The sequence below is a fragment of the Rhinolophus ferrumequinum genome, chromosome 18, assembly GCF_004115265.2.
Source record: "Rhinolophus ferrumequinum isolate MPI-CBG mRhiFer1 chromosome 18, mRhiFer1_v1.p, whole genome shotgun sequence".
Classification (NCBI taxonomy): domain Eukaryota; kingdom Metazoa; phylum Chordata; class Mammalia; order Chiroptera; family Rhinolophidae; genus Rhinolophus; species Rhinolophus ferrumequinum.
Genome location: NC_046301.1, coordinates 16309508 through 16330368, shown reverse-complemented (window position 1 = coordinate 16330368; position 20861 = coordinate 16309508). Strand labels below are relative to the sequence as shown.

The window sequence follows — 20861 nt, the reverse complement described above, 5'->3', positions numbered from 1 at the left end:
TGAGTGGGATGAAGAGAACAGGAAAAGACTGGTGGCATGGAGACCAGTTTGGATGTTACTGCAAAAATACAGGGGGGAAAAAAAAGAGTAATGAGATTATGAATGAGGGAGCAGCACAGAGGAGAAAAGCATGAATGTGAAAGAAATTTCGGAGGAGTGAGCCCCTGGGACTTGATGGCCGTGTGCAGGCAGTGAGGAGTGCCAGGGCCTTTGGTAAATATCCAATTGGGTAGCAGATGTTCCCTGGGCATCATCTGTGTGCCTGGAACTGTTCTGATGCTGGGGTATGACCGTGAATTAGGCCAACAAGGCTTTTGCTCTCAGGGAGCTTATATTCTCATTGCAGGAGGTTTCAGTCAAGGGTCTCCAGACAGCCTCTACATCCCACTACAGATTTTCAAGGAATTGGCTCCCGTGACTGCAGGGGATGGCAAGTCTGAAATCTGTAGGGCGGGCCTTCAGGCTAAAGACGCTGAGCAGGAGCTGATGCTGTCTTCTTGAGGCAGCACTTCTTCTCCAAAAGGTTTTGCTTTGAAAAACTTCGATTGATTGGATTAGGCCCACCCAGATTATTGGGGATAATCTCCTTTATTTAAAATCAACTGATTATAGACATTAATCACATGTGCAAAATAACCTAGGTTAGTGAGTCATTGAATAGCTGGTACTATGTAGCCTGGCCTAGTTGACAGGTGAAACTAACCATAACCATCACAGAGCTGCTGTAAGAAGGACCTGGGCAAAGAAATAACTTAGGGGGTGGGGGAATGACTACTGGCTTCTGTGGCTTGGAGACGCAGGGAAGGCTTCTTTGCATGAATAGATATATCTCCGTCTTACAGATGAGCAAATGAGACTTGGGGATATAAGTGACTTATTTAAACTAAAACAGCTAATGATAGGCCCATCATTCTGACTCCAGCATGTGTGCAGGAGACACAGCAGAGAACTGCCTCCCAGAAACAATCAAAGGGACAGAATGTTTGACTTTTCTCCCAGGAGGAACAGCAGTCGGTGAGCAGATCAGGAACGTGTTTCCTGAATGTAGAGCCAGAAGGCAGGGGCAGGGCGCTTGGTATTGCTTGGCTGGGGTGGGGGTGGGGGTGGAGGGTGCTGAGGGCTCCATCCAGGGTCAGCCCCTCCCTCACTGCTGCACTTGGGCTGGCCTTCTTCCAGTGCCCAGCTCTGGGCTTTTGTCCAAGCCAGTCGTTCTGCTTAGAACGCTTTCCTTCTTCTCCACGCCCCTTCACGTGGATAATGCCTATAGCCCTCAGGTCTTAGCCTTGCCACTTCATCAGGGAAAGTCTCCCTGTGCACCCGAACTAGGAGAAATCTCCCAGTGAGAAGCCCCCGCAAAACTCCCTGTTCTCCTGATGTCATACTCAGCACTGTTGTCATTCCATAGTTTGTTTATATTACTGTATTAATGTCCGCCTCTCCTGTTATGCTCCCCAAGGGAAGCGGCCAGATCTCTATCACACGGACTCAGTGATGAGCACAGTTCTAGGCACACAATACTTGTTGGGTGAAGGCATGGATGAAGGAATGAATGAGTGCAATACACTCCTTCCAAGCAGCGTGTGTGCAGGGCATTCTAAACAATAACTTGCAAACATCCTGACACATCCAGGTTGCTACTCTCCTTTCTCTAATCGCCAGTCTGATCGTGCCCTGTGTACAGCTAATCCCATCCTTGGCACGGGGGTACGTCTCAAGTCCAGTGTAAAAGGGCGCCCTTGATGCACACTTCACTAATTTGGGGGGTCCTTTTTAAGCATTTGAGCCCAAAGTCCTCTAACACAAAGACAATTGTTAGAACAAGAGAAGAGGAAAGTGAGAGAAGGAAGTGGAAGCTACTCCAGGAATAGTGCATCATCGAGGAGAGAGGGAGTCAGGGGTGGATGGAATGTCCTCAGGAAGCCTTCACACTTAGGACAGGCAGAGGCTCTCTTCTTGCCCTAGGCGGGAACTTCTGACTGCTTCTGCCTCTGGGCTGGCATCTGGTGAGTGAGAAGAAAAGCTTCTGACTCCAGCAGTCCCTGATATGTCTGAGTGGGCTCTTGAGAGCCAAGTGGGGAGAAGGTTCAGTTAGGAGGCCCTCCCGCACTTATTAAATACCCCCCTATTCTGCCACTTAAACAAAGACTCATAAGGAATAGCACGAGGGAATGGCACTGGAGTTTGTCATAGCCCCTTTCATTCTGGCTTCTGATTTGACAGCCAGCAGCTATAACAACTTAAAATGCCATGTGTGTTGTTAAATGCTTCCAGGAGCTCTTCTGCCCTTTTGTGTTAGACCCCAAATATTAATGGAAATTAGCCTTTATTTTGCAGCTGTCTTCTGATTGTGGGAAAAGAAATTTTGGATTTATGTAAAAGTAGCATCTCTCAAATTATCTGGAAAGGTCTGTGTAAGTTTCCCCACTGGCATTCTTTCCAGTGACACTCTTCCTATTGAGAAAGAGGAAAATCTCTCTGTTTCTACATTCTCTGCATTTTCTGAAACTTGAAATCCTATAGGACACTCCTGGTATCCAGACAAAGTTTGACTCTATCACCACAGGTTATAACAAGGAGCACCTTTTCCCAGGTGGCCGGAGACAGAGGTTCGAGTCTTGGCTCTGCCTCTGAGCAGCCGCGCGACCTTGGATGAGTCCCTGGGCTGTGGTGGACTAGGGCGTCTGTGCAGTTGCCGCCGCTCTAAGCTGTGTGGTTCTCGTTGCAGGCATCTTTTCCACAAGTCCTGTGTTGACCCCTGGCTCCTAGACCATCGCACCTGTCCCATGTGCAAGATGAACATTCTTAAAGCCCTAGGGATCCCGGTAAGCACAGCACAGCCTACGGCATCGTGATGTCTGTCTCTCTGCATTACCCCCAAAGCAGGGACAAAGCACCTCCCCTGGATTTTCTATGTCCCCTCAGTGCCATAGCAGCTGAGGAGCCTTAGGAGAAGTCCCAAGTCTGCATCTGAGCATCTGAGGAGGCCTTAGGAGAAGTCCCATGTCTGAAAGCACTTTTCCCCTCACTTTTTCTCAATCTGAGAGCATCATGACCCTCTCACGATGTGCACGTTATTTGTCTGTGAGTCGAGATGCCGCTGGTGCAGCTCACCAGCTTCCCTTCCGGGCTGCCGAGTGTGGGCGCAGGTGCGACACCCGCACAGGCCCGATGAGCCAGTTGTACATCAATGTCCTCTTGTGTCGTTACCCCTGCACTGTCCTCGGCGAGATCTGCAGGCCACACTTTCTGACCTGGCCCCGCGGTCGCCCAGCTTGCAGAGGAAATGAGCCCTTCCCAACCCTGGGTGGGAGGACCCCCGCTGCACTCAGACCTCTGTGGAGATCTCGAGGGCACAGGAAACCAGAGCCCGAGCCACTTAACTCTAGTGTGACCATCAAGCTGGTGCCTCAGTTATGCTTTATAAAATCGAGTCTCTCCTCCGGGGCAAAGAGAATCCCACCACCTGGCTGGCTTGACACTCCAGGGGAAGACTTGCCCAGGCCCTCAGCAAGGGAAGACACAGACTGGTGGTTGGTGACACACCGGCTGCTGTGTGAGGGCAGGAAGCGAGCTAGGCCAGCAAATCCAAGGGCTGCACAGAAAGTGTCCGAACAAAGCAGATGCTGTCTAAAAGAAGCTAGCCAAGCGGGGTACAGAGACCAGCCTCCGCCCCTCCCCTGCCCCTGCCACGGCCTCCTCACTACACTGAAGGCAGAGGACAGAGAAAGTTAACAGTCCCAAGATGTCACTGAAGAGGGAGGATCAGATCAGATAGCAAAGGTTTTCTGTAGTGCCCAAGGGCTAATCATTCTAGGACTATCAGAGTGACTGTTGGAGAGGGCACACCTGAAGCATTATGCTGTCACATTTTGGCTGAATTTTCTCCCCTGCACCCGCTGCCTCTGGGCCAGCTGTATGCTGATTTTCCTGGTTGATACGCCAGACACAAATCAACTTGTGTGACTATCGCTTTGAGCTAGATGTTGAAAGGCAATGCATTACATTTTCAGACCAGAGTTGTAAATGCATAATACATTCAAGGAGAAAATCAGTTACCGTGAACGTGAAATACTAGTAAAATCCCAACATCTCGGATACCGGTGACTTAGAAAATGAACTCGGTGTTTGCACTTTTCGCCTTTTTGGCTGTAACTGGGTCTTACAAAGGGTAGGGGGTAATATATGTATGCGTGTACTTGCATGTGTGCATGCGTGTCTTTGGGCTCCAAAATCTGTGGAGTACATTCTCACAATTAAAAGCAGATAAACACATGATTTGACCAATTCATATTGCTCAGGATATTTTCAGAGCTCCTAAGTTTTGTCCAGGAAAATGCAACCAAATTTTGTACTAAATAGTGTTTGACTCCAAACTATTCCTGAAGGGGTATAACTTCTCCAGAAGCTATTTGTGAGTTGAGAATACAACTATTAATTGCTTTTAAAATAGAATTATTGGGTGGCCATTTGGTTTATTTCTAAATCTAATGACATGGTACCTTCTAGCCGTTGGGCCTTCTGGCCAGAGTTTATGCTTATCAAGTCTGGATTTTACTTAGCATACTTGACTTCCAGAAAAATAAGTATCGGTAGCGTCTTTTTGGATTTTGCCAAGGATTCTGAAAGGCCAGCTGAACAGGAATGTGACAGGCATCCAAGCTCGCCCAGAGAAGAGAACATTCTCCGTGAAGAAGGCATACGTAACATGTGACTTCTCACAAAGCACCCAGCCATATGGCTACCCTCCGTGCCTTCCTGAGGATTTTCTGGTTTTGTCCTACAGGATGCTACCGACGTCTGGATCTGGGAGGCATTTCTGGATGTTGTTTCATTCCATCCTTCATCATTGGGTAGCACCATGCATAAATTATACCAAAGAGATGACTTTTTTTCCGCTATTCTTAGACCTTTCCATGTCATCGGACAAGCTCACAGCCTTCTCAACTAGGAAACACTTCCTATAGCTAACCAAAACCCTTTGTGTGCAGCTTAAAGAATTGTTTTAGTTTTCCTAACCTCCTTATACTCCATTTCTTCTTAACCAAGCACAGTTTAAAAGGCCCTGTCACTCTCTCTCTGGTGATTGGTGCCTGTTGGTCCTTCATCTCCGTACTCCTTACGTATGTTGTCCTCCATAAATGTCTGTGGCTCTGCACCCCTTCAGAGTGAAGGCTGCCAGTCACAGAACTCTATTTATTCACCCTGATCCTCCTTTGAGCAGTGTCCACTCACCAATGACTTGGTTGTAATCCTGATCCACTAGGTCGTTCAAATACAGGTGGTGTTTTTTGTTTGTTTTTATTTTTGTTGTTTTTGACTGAGTGTCCTTGTGCCTGCTAGTGCTGCAAGGCAAATAAATGTAATTTGAAAGCTAAGAGCTGGGGAGACATTTTCATTTTGTAAGTGCATTTCTCTAAAATGAACTAAAAAATGAAAGCAAAACTCGGAGATCACGAAATTCCCATTACAATGGGTATCTTTTTTCATTATATTTTGCCAAGAGAAATAAAACACTCAACTGAAAGGCAGGGGGCAGAGAGAAGTCCTTTTGTTATCAGAAGTGCTCTCATCCCTCTATCTGCATCCGGTGTGTCCCCCTCCTTTCTGTCCAGTCAGGTCTAGGTGTGTTTCTGGAGGATGGCACGGGTTTCAGTGACTTCGCCTATCAGGTACCATATAAACGGGGTCTTTCATATCTCAGCAAATGCTTTCTCCCATCACAATTATCCAAGTAGGAATAGGATGACTGTTATTAAATAGAAACTCCTGTGTAGCTGGAGAATTCACAAATCCCTGACTATTTGGCAGTTGGTTTATTTGAGGAGTTTCCCCATGCTAACCTGAATTTGAATACCTATACCGTGTTCATTTGACATCTTTTACTAAACGTTATGACTCTAATGTCTCTTAGAGGCATATAAATAGGGTTTCTTTTCAATATATTCTATTTGATGAACCATTTAGAGTAGAGATTCAGTAAGGCTGGTGTAGTAAATACTATATCTAAGCCAGATTATTCATGCTCGCTACCACTCAGCCTCACTGAGCTAATTCTCTTTCCTGCTCCCTGCTCTGTTAAAGGTATACTGTTTTTACTAGTTCACAAAGTAAAAGCAAACACCCTGCATCAAAATGAATAAAATATTTTTTTTTAAAAAAAAAAGAAAAGAAATAAAGAAATAATATCAACAAGCAAATGCAACATTTTGAAAAGCATGTCAATTGCGATCACATGGATGACTGAATTCGGATACTTATGGCTGAAAGAGCCCTCTCAGAATCCTCCTTGTGAAAGCTTTTCCTCCCCGATACCCCTACATGCAATGGTTTTGCTTGGAAGCATCTTTACATAGTATAGGGTGGGGGGGGATTATTTTTCCTTCTACCCTCCCAGGTTCTCCAGTTGGGGCCCTGTAGATTAGATTTGTAAAAGATCAACAAGAGAAAATCAAAGTGAAGTTTATTCACACACGCATCACACGTACACATGGGAGCCTGTAGTGATGAGTAGCTCAAAGGGGTGATTGGAACTTGAGCTTACATAGCATCTTCAAAAAAGAAAGGAATATTTAGAGAAATGACAAGACAACGGAAAAGGACTTTGAGTCTCTAGGACAGCAGACTGTGGAAGGTAATTATATGGAGGAAACGAATGGTGAATAAGGGCATGTTAGTAAGGTTTGTACAGATCCATTTCAGAGCTGACTCCAATCACTGATGATAAGATGTTCTCTTCCTGGTACAGAGAAGGGGACACTTTACAAATTTCTATCCTGCTTTTAGGCAAATAGGGGGAGAACAGAGAGCATTTCTTGATCTACTTCTCAGTTGTTTAAGCTCAAAATAATCCCTGTGCCCCCGTAACATGTTTTGGAGTGGCATATTCTGCTACCCTGCACTAGCATACCTTCCCTTTGCACAGCATTTAACAGTTTTTCCAGTATTTTCTCAAATCCCCCCTTAATTGATCTAAGTTCCCAAGTTCTCAGAGCAGTAAAATGAGACTCAGATAAAACTTTCGAATCAACCTTTACTGACCACTTAATAATTGTCAGGCACTATATGAGGCTTGGAATTCAAGATCAATGTAGTGTATTGATTCACTTTAAAAAGCTTGGGTCTCACTTATATGTAGAATCATAGAAACGAGAACAGATCAGTAATTGCCAGAGGTGGGGGTGGAGGGGTGCAAAATGTGTGAAGGGGGTCAAAAGGTACAAACATCCAACTATAAGATAAATAAGTCCTGGGGATGTAATGTACAGCATGATGACTATAGTTAACAATACTATACTGTATATTTAAAATTTGCTAAGAGAGATCTTAAAAATTCCCATCACAAGAAAAAAAATTGTAACTATGTGAGGCAAAGGGTGCTAACTGAACATTCTAGGAATCATTTTGCAACGCATACATACATCTATCAAATCATTATGGTGTACACTTTAAACTAATACAATTTTACATGTCAATTATATCTCAGTACAATTGAGATTTAAATAAAAAGCTTATGGACTAATAGAGTAAGACAGACACAGTAACCCATGAACACAACAGCATGAGAGAAGTGGGGATAAAGTGTTTGAGTGTCAAAGATGACAAGCCGGAGGGAACACTACCAAAAAAAGGAGACCGTTGGTCTGGAAATTGAGGGGTGACTAGGAGTTCACCAGGAGGGAGGGTTACTTTGAGAAAGGGGAGGAAGAGGAGGAGGAGAAATGTCAGCCTGAGGAGAGGAACAGCAGAAGCTAACACTCTGAGTAACACTCTAGCGTTCTGTGTATTTCCAAAGGCTGAAGGTGAGGCCAGAAAAGTCGGCTGGGGTAAGACTGTGGAGCCTGCTTTGCTCTGCCACTGAGCTTGTGATTCACTCCTTAGGAGAAAAGAAGAACCAGACCTGTGTTTTTCCTTTTGTTTTTTTTTTGTTGTTTTTTTTTTAAAGAAAGAGTGCTCTGGTGCGAAAGTAGAGAATGGGATAAACTGGAGCGGGAACTATAGGGAGCTGTGGAGCCCAGTAATGGACGAGAGATGCTCAGAACAGAACAGCTCTGTTCCAGTATCACAGTCAGGACATTTGGTGGACTGGTCACTCAGTGAACTGGCTTTCGACAACTGGAGTCGGAATAGTTGACTCAGTAGAAATGAGGAAGGCGAACAGAAAAGGGGATCCAGAGAAAAAGGAAATGAGCTGAATTTGAGGATTTGGTGGGAGAATGGAGATTTCCAGCTGAGTAGGAAACGCAGGTGTGGCGCTCAGGAGACTGGCGGAAGAGGGGAAACTAGGACAAGAGTCCAGTGCCGTGAATTTCTTGCTTTGTGCTCCCCATGAGTCCATGGGCTGTAGATTTTTCTCTTTTAATGCACTTTGAGCACCGTGTGGTCATTGTGGTGTTAACTCAATCAGCGTCAACCCGGAATTCTCACCCCATCCTGCCCACCCTGACTTTCATGCAGTGGGAGTACAAAGCCATCTAATAATCATCACTCAAGGCAATGGTGATGTGAAGACCAGAGCAAAAACAATAAAGAACAACGTTAACTAATAGCTATCTTAGTATTTTTCAAGCCCATATATCTCTCCTCTTAAAATGATTTTTATGAATTTGGGTAGAGGTATCACAACTGAAAGTCATTTAAGAAGCTGTTTGTGGAAAAGAGGTAAATACCTATATTCAGTTATCACTTCAAACAGCAGAACTAAGACCAAAGGGTACAACTTGCCCCATTGCCCAATAACAGAATAGTCTAACACAGCTGGCCAACACAGACCGCCTTGCAAAGCAGAGAGCTCCTCTTTTTGTTCAAGGGGAGTCACCAGGGGTCCTGGGGGAACGAGTCCTGCAATGAGTGGGTAACTAATTACACTGGATGGTCTCACCTAGGTTATGATTTTCATTTAGACGATTTGACAAACGTATGACCAATTGCAGATTAAGTAAATAGAACTTTTTTCTACAGCTGACTTGATGGCTTATGTTTAGTAACAGCAACAACAAAATAGCCTCACCTTCGGCCTTTGTGTGTGTTTGTGTCTGTATTTCTGATGAGCAATTCTGACAATGAGTCAGATTCTGTCCCCTCCACCCCCACCCCATGTCATCAGTATATTTACAAACAATGGGTGAGTCTTTGAGCGTAATTATCAGGCTGTCAGCTATTTCCTAGATGAGAAGCAATGCCCTGTATAGGAAGGGCTATCATTATAAATAAATATCATGTCATTCTCTCTAAGTAATATACAGATATTGCTACTTCTGGAATTAGACGATCTTGTACCAAGATTTAAATGGAACCTTTGGAAAGGAAATATTGGGAGAGGTTTTCATGTTAATTACAGAACTACATGTGGAATATTTTTAAATAAAGTGGTTCAGGAAGAAAACAGTTAAGAACTGGGTTTTCCATCGAGACAAAACATTTAGGCGGTGGACATTTCATCTCTAACTTGACACACACTAAGAACAGATCCTTTTTCTCTCCTGTCAGCCCAATGCCGACTGCATGGACGACTTGCCCACAGACTTCGAGGGATCTCTGGGAGGCCCACCAACCAACCAGATCACAGGCGCAAGCGACACGACCGTAAATGAAAGTTCGGTCACTTTGGACCCTGCTGTCCGGACTGTGGGAGCCTTGCAGGTGGTCCAGGATACAGATCCCACCCCGCAGGAGGGAGAAGTCATCTTTTCTACCAACAGTAAGTTCTGCTGTTAAAGTACGGCTTTAACGGGCCGTAGTCAAAAGGGCTGTGGCCCAGTGGGAATTGGAAAGAGACCCTTTGCCTCAAGAGGAAAAAAGGAAAACATTGCCAGGCTAAGCCGTGGTACCTGACAGGCTTTAGAAGCCCAGCTCTTTCCAGAAGCAGCAGGGCAGGCACACACTGACACCACAGCTCTGCATGCACCCATGGTACCTGAAGCAGGTGGGGCAGTGGGTCTAGCCTCTGTGAGTGGAGGGCAAGTGAGAAAAACAACTGCAAGCGGTGCCTAGCAGACTGGGAGAGGGCACAGCTCCAGTCACTCGTTTGTGCATCTGTGAGTGTGAGTGTGTGTGTGTGTGTGTGTGCACGCCCCCTCCTAAGTGTGCTGGTCTGGACTGCATGCAGGAGGGTACCCTCCCCTGTTACTGCAGGACTCAGATGTGAATGGTACCCCTTTGGATGTGCATTTTCCCAGTACAACCGAAACCCCTGTGCATGGTGGCATATTAAAATGTCTTGGGTTTTCTTCCCCATCTCCTGCATCGACTCTAAATGCTGTTCTGTTTGATGGTAGTTATAAAAATATTAAAATAGCTGTTATTAGCATTAAGAGCGAAGCCAAAACCTAAAATATTTACTCTTCAGTCTAATACAGCAGCGATAACAGCTTCAGGAGTTCTAAGAAAATGAGCATGCAAATTAACTTAGGTTTAAGGTTAAAAGGGTGGGTAGATATTGCCATTTTTTCAAAAGGTGTATTTTTTTACCCTTGATAAAAGTAACCTATTCCCTGTAGAAAATCTGGAAATACAGAAAAGCAGATTAAAGCATTAGGAAAGACTTTCTTTCAATTTGACCTCTTTTTGACCTGTTTGTGATGTTTATAGAATTTATAAAATCACTCATGCTGAAATTTAAAGATACGCATTCGTCTGCTGAAGAAACATAATGGTCCTCATTGGTTGAAAGATTGAAAGATGAAGGAAAGACTTTTAAAAATTCAAAAATCACTCAGAACTCCGCTACCCAAAAATAATCTCTCTTGCCATTTTGGTGCATTTCATCATAATCTGTTAATGACACAGTTGAGACAATACCATTGGGGTTGAACATTGAGTATTGGAACCATAGCACTTTCACAGGACCTACCCAGACAGAAAGTAACTTCACGAGAAACTTGGTGGTAAACGTCTGCCCATGTGAGGTTTATTAGTTTTTGGTAGATAAGTTTTAAACTTGACTTTTAGAGGCATAAGGACCACACTATTGAAACATTGACCATTAAACTTTAAAAGTCCTTAAAGAAAGATTTTGATCCCTTTGTTTTAAAGGTCTAACGTGATGCAGTCCAATATGAATATAAGACAAGCCACACACACTATTTAAAATTCTCTATAGCCACATTTTCCAAAGGGGGTGAAGTTCACTTTAATTATATTTAAACCCAATATAGCCAAAACATCTTACATTTTTGTACCAACTCTTCAAAATCTCGTGTGTATTTTGCACGCACAGCACATGTCAGTATGGACCAGCCTCATCTCAAGGAGCCACATGTGCTGGTGGCTGCATGTGGGAGGACACAGGTTTGGAACCCAAGTAATTTAGGGATAGAAGAACCTTATGGGTCATTTCACCTTTCCCATGATGGGCTTCTAATTTTACCTGAGAAAACTGTGGCCCAAAGGAGTCCGGGGCTGACTCAGGTCCAAGTTCCCTTTTCAGAGGACACGCGCACCCATAGTATTTCTGACGATTGGACGCCCTCCAGTACCATCAGGTGTATCACCATCAGTGGCTAAGTGAAGTATGCCGAAGGCCTGATAGAATTTTGCTAGCAATTCAAAAACCTTGAAGGTATGAGTCCTTTTCTGAGCCCAGGAGAAGAACCAAGTCAAAAGTGCATCATTTTCCTTCCAATAAAATGGTTTTTTACTATTCTGGAGAAAAAGGTGTCCTCTGTTAGATTCCTTATTTTGAAGAGTGGCTGCATACTTCAGACACCTCAGTAAAGCCCAGATAGCAAATGAAAAGGCATAGTTTGCAGGTGAAAATAGATCCCCAAAAAATGAAATTGAAAGTTATGGTCAGTATCTGTATAATGTATAATCCCTAAACTGTTTTTGCCTGAAATAGAGTGTTAAGGTCACAGCAGGCACTCTGTAAGTGTTTCTTGAATGACTTGAGGTATATTTATTTATTGTTCTAGCTGAGCTAGAAGCAGGGAACTTCTGTTCACAACAGCAGGAAAAATGCCAGGTAATTGCAAAGGAAGGTGCTGGTAAAGACGGAGGGACAATATCTGTAGTCTGAAGACTGATGGCATGTTATGCACATGGCTAGAGATATCAGTCTCATAGTACAGACACTGAATTTTTCTCACAAAATATTTTTCCTAAGCCCTTTATTTGTGATTCATTTTATTTATGGGAATTTAATAGAATAAACCAAACATAATCAGTCTGATTAGATGTTAATGATTTATATCATTAACCAAATGGCTGCAGGTTCCTTAAGGGGAACATTTTCTGCTTCTCTACAAGTTTATAAATTGCCTTGTGCCCTCACTCAAATAAATAATCAATAAATGAACAAACACAGATGCAGGAATAAATGAGTGAAAAGGGTCAAATTCTCATCAACATTATCGTAGTCGACTCTAATGCTATCTGAAAAACATGTGGATGGAGAAATAAGTGTAGCCGGGATACAGTATTGCTACAAATCACAAATAAATAATCCACTGGAGGGTTGGACCTGAGTTTTCTTCACATTATCTTTTCCCACCTCACATCTCTACAGACCCAAGAAATAACTAGAAAACGAGGAAATAACAATAGCTAACAAATATGTAACACCAGCTATGCAACACGTACCCTATACCAGCTCACAGCGACTCCGTGAAGTATGAGTTATTTTTATCCCCATCTCACTGATGCAGTAATGGAGGCACAGAGAGATCAAAGTAACGGACCTGAGGTCATAAATCCGTGATGTGTAGAGTCACTGGACCCTAGAGTCCCATGCTTAATTACAATCAGATGATGCACAAGGGGAGAAAACGAATACAGTTGCTGGCTCTCATTTCATTTATTTATTCTTTTCCTCCATTTTTCTAAATCTCTGAAAGATCAAAAACTTGTGTAGTTCCTACCTGAGTTCTCATTCATCTCTACCTTTGTTCTGCCTTTCCTGGCAAAGACTGTTGGTGAGTCGATCAAATGCATGTAAAAGTCATTTCAGCACTCAGGGAAAGTGTAGGACAGATTGTCTTTAGAGTGAAGATGGGAAAATCTGGCATTAAAAGATCATCTTCAACTCCCAGGAAAAGAAAAAAAGAAAAGCATTTATAGAGCAAAGGAAATCCAAGCTTGTGGCAAGTCTGACACTTGGGAGAAAGATGTTCTTTATGTATATCTTTAATGTTTCTGGCATTTCACCTTTTATAACCTCACACGGCAGTCCCCAATCGCACAGTGTTTCTCTTCCATCTTCGTGCAAGGGGTCACTGGTGTGACGCCCAGATGTCACTCACTAGTCTTGATCTGCCTTCCTGATTCTACCAACCGCATACTTTGCCTTCTGACTCTGTCAGCACAGGCAGCAGATTGTTGGATATGCTTCAGCAGGGGAAAATTTTCCTTAGGATCAAAGGAAAACACAGCTAAACAAACAGCCCTGGTTCATTGGAGACTCCAGAGAGAAGCTAGAGAAAGACGCAAAGGAGAAGACTCCATCACCTTTCCCAAAACATTCAGTGTTGCTCCACATCTTCCTGGGAGAGATGGAAACCTTTCCTTTATTTCTCAAGGAAGTTGTTGACACCACCATCCACTTCCTTTATTGAATCATTACACAATGAACTAGTTATGCCTCTAGGTCATTACCTATTTGCCACTCTTTCCTTCACCTCAAACTACAAGGACCCAACCATTAGCCCATGGAATGGAGAATAGAGGGTGGAAGGAGCTGAGAGCTGGAAAGAGACGTGGAGATGGGCAGAATCAAGATGTCTCAAATCTGCCCGAATACATTCTGAGGACACGTGGCATAAGGTGTTTGGCCAGGAGAAGACCTGGTCTTCAAGTTGTACAGAAGGAAACAGTACACATGCACTAAAGCTAAAACTAGGCCAGTTGAAATGAAATGTGGCATGGGATTCCCCCAAGAAACTTCCTTTGCTAACTTCCTAGCAACTCTGATCCTTGGGGGAAGCGTAGTTTCCCCCAAATTTCTAACATGTTGAGCACACATGATTGGTGATGTATTCAAAAGGCACCTTTATTTTTGCTGCACGTCCACAGCTCTGTTGAGTGGGTGCCCCTGGATGAAAATTCCAGCAGGAATTTTCTGCTCACACTTAGGTGACTGACAGTTCTAAGAGTCCCTTTAGGTCCCAAACACAGACAAAAGAATGTTTTTTTTGCAGGGCCCTTTCCATTGCAGTCATTCCTGGCCCTTGGGACAGACGGATATCTGTCACTTACTCACGAGGCCTCCTACAGCCCCTGTGCATCCAGCAGCCAGTTTGCAGCCTCTGTCTGCTAAAGTGCCCTTATCCTCCGGGAGTTCCTCTGGGAGAGGGCCCAAGTCCAGCCCAGTCCTGCTCGCTGTCCTGTGCGGCCCGCTCTGGGACATTCATACATCACCTGCCCTACAGTCCCCGCCAGTACAGCCGCGCCTCTGACCTTTGACCTCATCCAGACCATCTGCCTCCTCTCTCCAGATTCCTGAGTCCACAGTCTGCTTTAGCTTTTGTAAGACTTCAGTCAGTTCTCTCTACATCCCACCTACAGGAACATATTTCAGAATCCCCTCGGGGTTCCCTTGCTGTAATCCCACACTGGGCGTGAGTTTGGAAGGGAACCCCTTCCTACCATTTTGGCGGGAGGAGTGCGATGCAGCATGATACTCTCTCCACAGACTGTCTCTACCAATGTCCCCACTTTCCTCTCCCTCTCTCTCCTTGTCATTGCCTCGCAATGGGTGATGGGTCCTAGAATCACAGAACAGGTTCCCCTTCGCGTCCACTGTACAGCCGGCAGTGGGCAGGCAGCAAAGGGGCGGCAGAGGTGGAGAGGCTGCCTCATTCTTTGCTGTGCACATCTCCTCAGTAGGAACAGAGGCAGGAAGAGTCCCACGAGAGGCCAAAGAATGAGCTTCTGAATGTCTTAATGGTCTTCACCAGAAGACACATTCTTAGCGGATATGGCTGCGAAACTATGGTTCCTTTGCAAAGAACCTAGAGATAGGTCAGCCTTTTTTTGGGGGAAAAATGCTCATACTCTTCAAAATGCACCCCCGAGACAAAAATAATTGTCTCAGCACAGCTAAAACTGCAGCCCAGAAAAAAGTCATTTTCAGAAGAAAAAAAAAAGAAAGTCATTAACAGCCATCACTGCAATCACCAGGAGCTCTCCAGGGACGCATACTCCAGACTAATTTTGGAAAAGACTTCCAGAGAGTTCTCTGCAGACTGTGTGTAGTCTCTGTGGTGATTTGCATTCTTTTCTTTGAGAAACTCAGTGTAAACCTCTCTGGGGATTCTTCATTGCTAAAGACACGTTTTCTTAAAATTAGACCAGAAATGACATTCGGTCTTACATGTTTTAAGTTCTATGTTTATTGTTGAGGGAGCAACTGATGCAGCATTCAGATCATCTATATTCAAAAGTGTTAAATGCCCCCGGGCCTGCCCTGACCATGCAAACAAGGGAAAGAGTGCACCCGGACTCCTCCAGGAACCCGGTTTTGAACCTCTGAGGCAAGACAACAGAGAAAAAGGGAGGGTTGGCATACACATCACATTTCTGTTTCAAATGTGCAACTACACATTGCTACGTTTGCAAAGTAGCGATTTCCAGGTTTTATGTGACTGCAAAATATACTGGTGCATCCAGAAATAAACACATCTAGATAAAGCATTCCAGTGTTTATGAGGGACGACAAGAGTGAGTAGCCACGTCTGCTTTTTTGACTTGCATCAAAGCCTGAAAGGACAAAGCAGCTACTTCTGACTATGGATAAATATGCTGGCTGGAACCAGCGAGGAGAATGGTCTCCCTGGGTGCCCATAAAATTCACATTAGCCTTGGCAAGATGACCGCTTTGATTTGTGAGCATATTCCAGTGTGGCAGACAACAGAATCAGCCAACGCTTTAAGACTTTAGACCTCACTGTCATCTCCCCTAAAGGAAACAGTGAAGCCCGGTGGGTGAGCCATGCTTCATTCTATACAAAATGAAGCATTTGCAGATTGTGACACTGCTTCCCCCAGTCAGCTCCGTGTTTCCGAATGTGTGCAAGTCCCAGGAGCAATGTCTCAAATGACCGGCTCAAATGACAGCTTCGACAGAGGGACAGCTGTTCCTAAAGCAAAGATCTCTGCCATAAGCACATGCCTTGGTCATCAAGTGACCCAGATGGCAAGGATCCAAATGACAAGCCATCGGGTTTTCCATGATAACATTCCTCCTGGATTAAAAACACTTGTCAGTCCAGAAAAGCTCACACAAGGCCAGGCTCCCAGGGTTTTCCTGTCATGTGCGTCTGGTGCCACTGGCAGAGTGTGGAGGATCTGCAGACCCACAGCCAGCCTGGGAGAGAGTTAATCAATTTAGACCACAGCTACATTGGCGCTCAGAGCACTCGGCCGTGACGTGATGTGACATACCATCCGCTTGGAAGAAACTTGTTTTCCTGAAATGAACTGAGCCAGCAGACTAAATCCACCCATTTCTGGGAGAGTGCCTCCTGTTGGGGGTTACTCGTTGATAACATCATCTCCAGGTTGATGAGTTCCTCCCAATGTGGTCTTGCTTTTGGCAAGTGTCATGGCGAGGCAGCTGTTCCAAGAGTGAGCCGGGGAGAGGGCTGTTCAGCAGACCTGCATTTTCCCAGACACTCACCTTGAGCGTGGATCTCAGCAGGGCCGTGGCAGCGAATGGCAGGAAACCTGTTAGCAGGTCAGCACTTTTTCAGTGTTTGAGAAGCCTGGAGTGTAAATAAGATAGAGTTTCTCTTTGCATTTCAATTCTAAAGCAAAGCGAGGGGAAGTTCTGTCATTCAGAGATTAAGAAAGCATTCGAAACAGCTGAAAATGCCTTGTGGATGACGTAACAATTGGCTCTGAAAATTCTGAGTCTCAGGGTTCTGTAAGTCAAAATATTTCAGAAACGAAATTCAGTGTCTCAGGAAAAAAAAAAAATGTGTAACTACCAGAACACTACTGGAGCTCCTTGAGGTAAGATGATACGTTAGCCAGAGGCAGAACATTCGGCCCTGAGTCCTGATTTGGCCCCCAGTGAGTTGAACGCCCTCGGATAAGGCACTTACACACTCCTCGCTCTCATTTCCTCAGTTGTCAAATAAAGCTCTTCTCCTAATAGACAGAAATACCTTGAATTCACTGGTTGATCATTCTGCCTAAAGTCTCAAAGCATAATTCACCCATAATATCTTGTTCTGTCTTTGTAGCATTCATATACAATAGAAACAAACAGTGACATTTATCCCCAAAGGAAAAACTGAAGCAGAGGAGGGTAAATCGAGTTTCTGCCCTGGCCAGTTGTCCTTCCAATACTGGACCACATGACTAAAGTGGTTCCCTGCACAGAAATGCCTGAGAAGCTCACTTATTCCAAACTAATAGTACAGAGAAAAGTGGAATTAAAACATGCCTGGATCAGGTGATTTAAGACTCGGGACATCAGGACTGATCGTCTTAGAGCAGGAACCACATAGAATCAACTGAAGATTTCTGGCTCCACGTGGCAGATTGAACCCCCAGATTTATCTCTGTTACCTAGCAAAGCCCCACCAAGCTTGTGACAGCTATAAACCTGCAAGGACACTAAGAACGGAGAACACATTCCAGCAGACACTACGTCAACACATTTTCGATGACAAATTAGTGGACGTTCTCTTAACACAGTGGACAAACCTGAAATCTAAGTGCCTCCTAAGGGAGAAGCGAATAAGAAGCCAGTGGTTTTGCACTCAGAGCTCTGGAGAGCCTCAGGAGACAGGGACCAGATCCCCAGGAAGGCCGCGGTGAAGAGTGGTGCCCAGAGGAAGATCGGGTGACAGACCATGGAAACAGCATTTAGCCCCCCAGGTTCCGTCCCCATCCTGAGCCACCTAGTACCGTAGTTGCCTTGGGCCCATGTTGAGGTCCCTTCCCCAGTTGGCAAGCAGCCCCACTCACACCTATGCACACTTATTCACAGTGCCTCGTTTACAAACATGAATGGAGAGCAAGGATGGCTAGAATGGTTGCAAGAAGCCACTAAATCTGAGAGAAAACATAACAAAGAAAAATCAACTCCAAAGAAATCAAGATTATTCAGAGCATAGAATTCTATAAACCGTCACTTGTATCCTTACAGAGCTATAAGATGATAGTGCATCCATGGAAAAGACATAGCTGGTAGGAATTGTCAGAGAATGAGGAAGAGCTCTAGGAAATTAAAAAAATATAGCAGAGTGAAAATTGCCACAGAATGAGTAAAAGACAAAGTAAAAGATAAAATCCTATTTGTCTTGTTAAACTATGTTCTTGTTGTGAAATACTTTTTTTAATTTGATTAGTTCCATTTTTTATTATTACAAATAAAAATGTACTCAGTAAAAAAAAAATTAAGTTTGAAAATAAAGAAAAACAAATAGGGTCAGCTGACTTGCCATTGAAGAATTAATCCACTAATTTAACACACATTTTTTATTAGCATCTCACACACCATCCCCACAGTGCGCTTTTACTAATAGTGAAAATTACAGCCGTGTATGTCATACTTGGCCTCAGAAAAAGTGAATGGTACCAAATGTTTCAAATATTTCCTTATTACATGCTACATTTGTATTGTATTTGCAATATACTAGTGTATAGGTTTATTTTATAAGTTAGTGACTTCAGTTTTTACGGTGAGATTACTTCCCAGTGCTCAAGGCAACAAGTTCTGGTTACCCTATATTCTTTCCACTCTGTTGCTCTCCATAGTAAAACACTCACCAAGCCACGTTCATTCTACCTTTTTAATCTCTCTCCATGTGCCATTTCCTTCTGCAACTGCTATCATTCAAGACCTATCATCCCTTACCTTGATATTTGCCATGGCTGCCGTTTTAGGCCCCGTTTCTAATCTTAACATTCTCCAGTCTGTCCTGACCCTGCTTCCTGGATAATCATCTGTAGAAATCTGATCTTAGTTCACTATTCTGCTCAAAATATTTTTATCTCCTATCTCAAACTGGTTAATCTAAACAAATCATTAAGCATTTGGCCCCTGAATATCTCACCACTCCCACCCGGCACTTTACACAGGAACATTTCTAAGCCACTGGAGAGAGGTTCCAGATACACTGCCCATGAGACCTCTCCCTGCACAGGCCGTGTGACACATACCCTTCTGAGCTGTTCTCGGAGAGCTCCGCGATTCCAGACCGAATCCGGTCCTCCTCCTGCAATGACCTCCTTTCAGACAGGAATCTCTGTTATGATTTCTTGAGAAAGCATCTGTCACCCCACGAAACTTACAGGTCCTTACAGAATTTGGACTGTGGCTTTTCACCTTCATGTTCCAAAACTCAGCACAGTTTACGGCACACAGACTCAATAAACAGTTGAACGAATGAATGAATGAATTATTGAATATGCTGAATTTTAAATGAAACCAACAATAGCACTAGTTAGACGTGGAAGAGACTGTATGACAATATATATTTACATTTTGTCTGCTAATGAAAAAATATATATGTATGTGTATATATGTATGTATACATATATAAATACATAAGGAAAAACATATATATGTATATACATGCATATGTGTGTGTATACACACACACACACACACACACACACACACACACACACACACACATAGTCTGCTAGCCCCAGCAGACCAGCCTCCCTAGAGCCAGTTCCTCTGTGTTGACTCGATGACCCTACTCCTATGTGATAGGAGCACAGAAGCTAAAGTGTCCCCCCATCATGAGGAAGGCGGGAGACTAATGCCTTGCAGAAATGGATTGATGATTTATTATTTATCACTGCTGATACTGGACTACCCAGCAGAAACGGGGGAATTAAAAGCAATGGAGAGCGAGGAAGTGGCGGAAATAGCAGCAAAGCAAAATGTGATGGAGAGAGGAAGGCTCCCTCGCCTGACGGTGCATCCGTTTCTGCACATGCCCTGGAAACAGCATCCAACCAAGTGCCCAGAAACCAGTGCAGCTTAAATGAAGCTCTTCAGTTTGTTTTATATCATTGGCACGCTCCTCAACATTAACCCCTGGTGAGTGAGGATGGCCCTGCTGAGAGATACCGCAGGCTTGGGGAAGCAGGATGACTGGGACATTGGATGGATCTGGGCTCCACTCCTGGCTGGCCGCTGAATTAGTAGCCAACTCACTTAACCTCCCTGGGCCGCAATTTCCTCATCTTTAAAATGGCACAAATAAAATCCATCTCACAGGTTTATCGTGAAGGTGAAATGAATCAGTGTAGCTACAGCTGCTGGCTCCGTGCCTGGCTCAATCAATAAGTCATAAATGTTACCTCTGTCCCCACTGCTCCCACCATCTCCTCACAAGAACACAGGGGACAGACACATGCCAAGTACCTATTGGTGCACCTGAAATGCCTTGAGACAAACATATCCACACAGCACGTTTCTCACATAGATCCCAAGACCTGAGCGCTCTAGGGCATAGCTTAAACCATTTGTCTGTGGAGATGAAAATTGACATTACTACCTTACTTGTCTTCAATTATCACAATTACTTTACTTCCTGAGCCTGAACTGCATGCTTGCTTGTCGTTATTTATCTTTCTCACCGATTGATCATCTGAGTACTGCTGAGTTACCAGCTGCGATCTTTATTACCATGATCTCATATAAAATAATGACTGTCCTTAGAACACCATGTCCAGAGAAACTGTTCAGGTTATCAGCCTTATTATTAGGGCAGCCCATCAATCAATCAACAACCCATTAGTGTCCGTTCTTAGAAAGTCATAATTATGCCTTCCTACGCATGGCTCTCTATTGGTTATATTCCACAGACAGCGGCCCTACCCACACTCTTAGAGTGTCTGGAGCGTACAGACCTCCAGACAACTGATCTCTTGAGAAATGAATAATTTCAGATTTGCAAAGT

At 44.1% G+C, this 20861-nt stretch overlaps 1 protein-coding gene across 1 annotated transcript in view; it reads left to right on the top strand.

The window, feature by feature from the left end:
* Positions 1-20861, top strand: part of RNF150 (ring finger protein 150) — a 180291-nt gene that overhangs the window by 134595 nt on the left and 24835 nt on the right. The window contains exons 5-6 of the mRNA XM_033134357.1: positions 2726-2822; positions 9487-9697. Of these exons, the coding sequence (XP_032990248.1) occupies positions 2726-2822; positions 9487-9697 (308 nt within the window). The remainder of the gene's footprint in view (positions 1-2725; positions 2823-9486; positions 9698-20861) is intronic.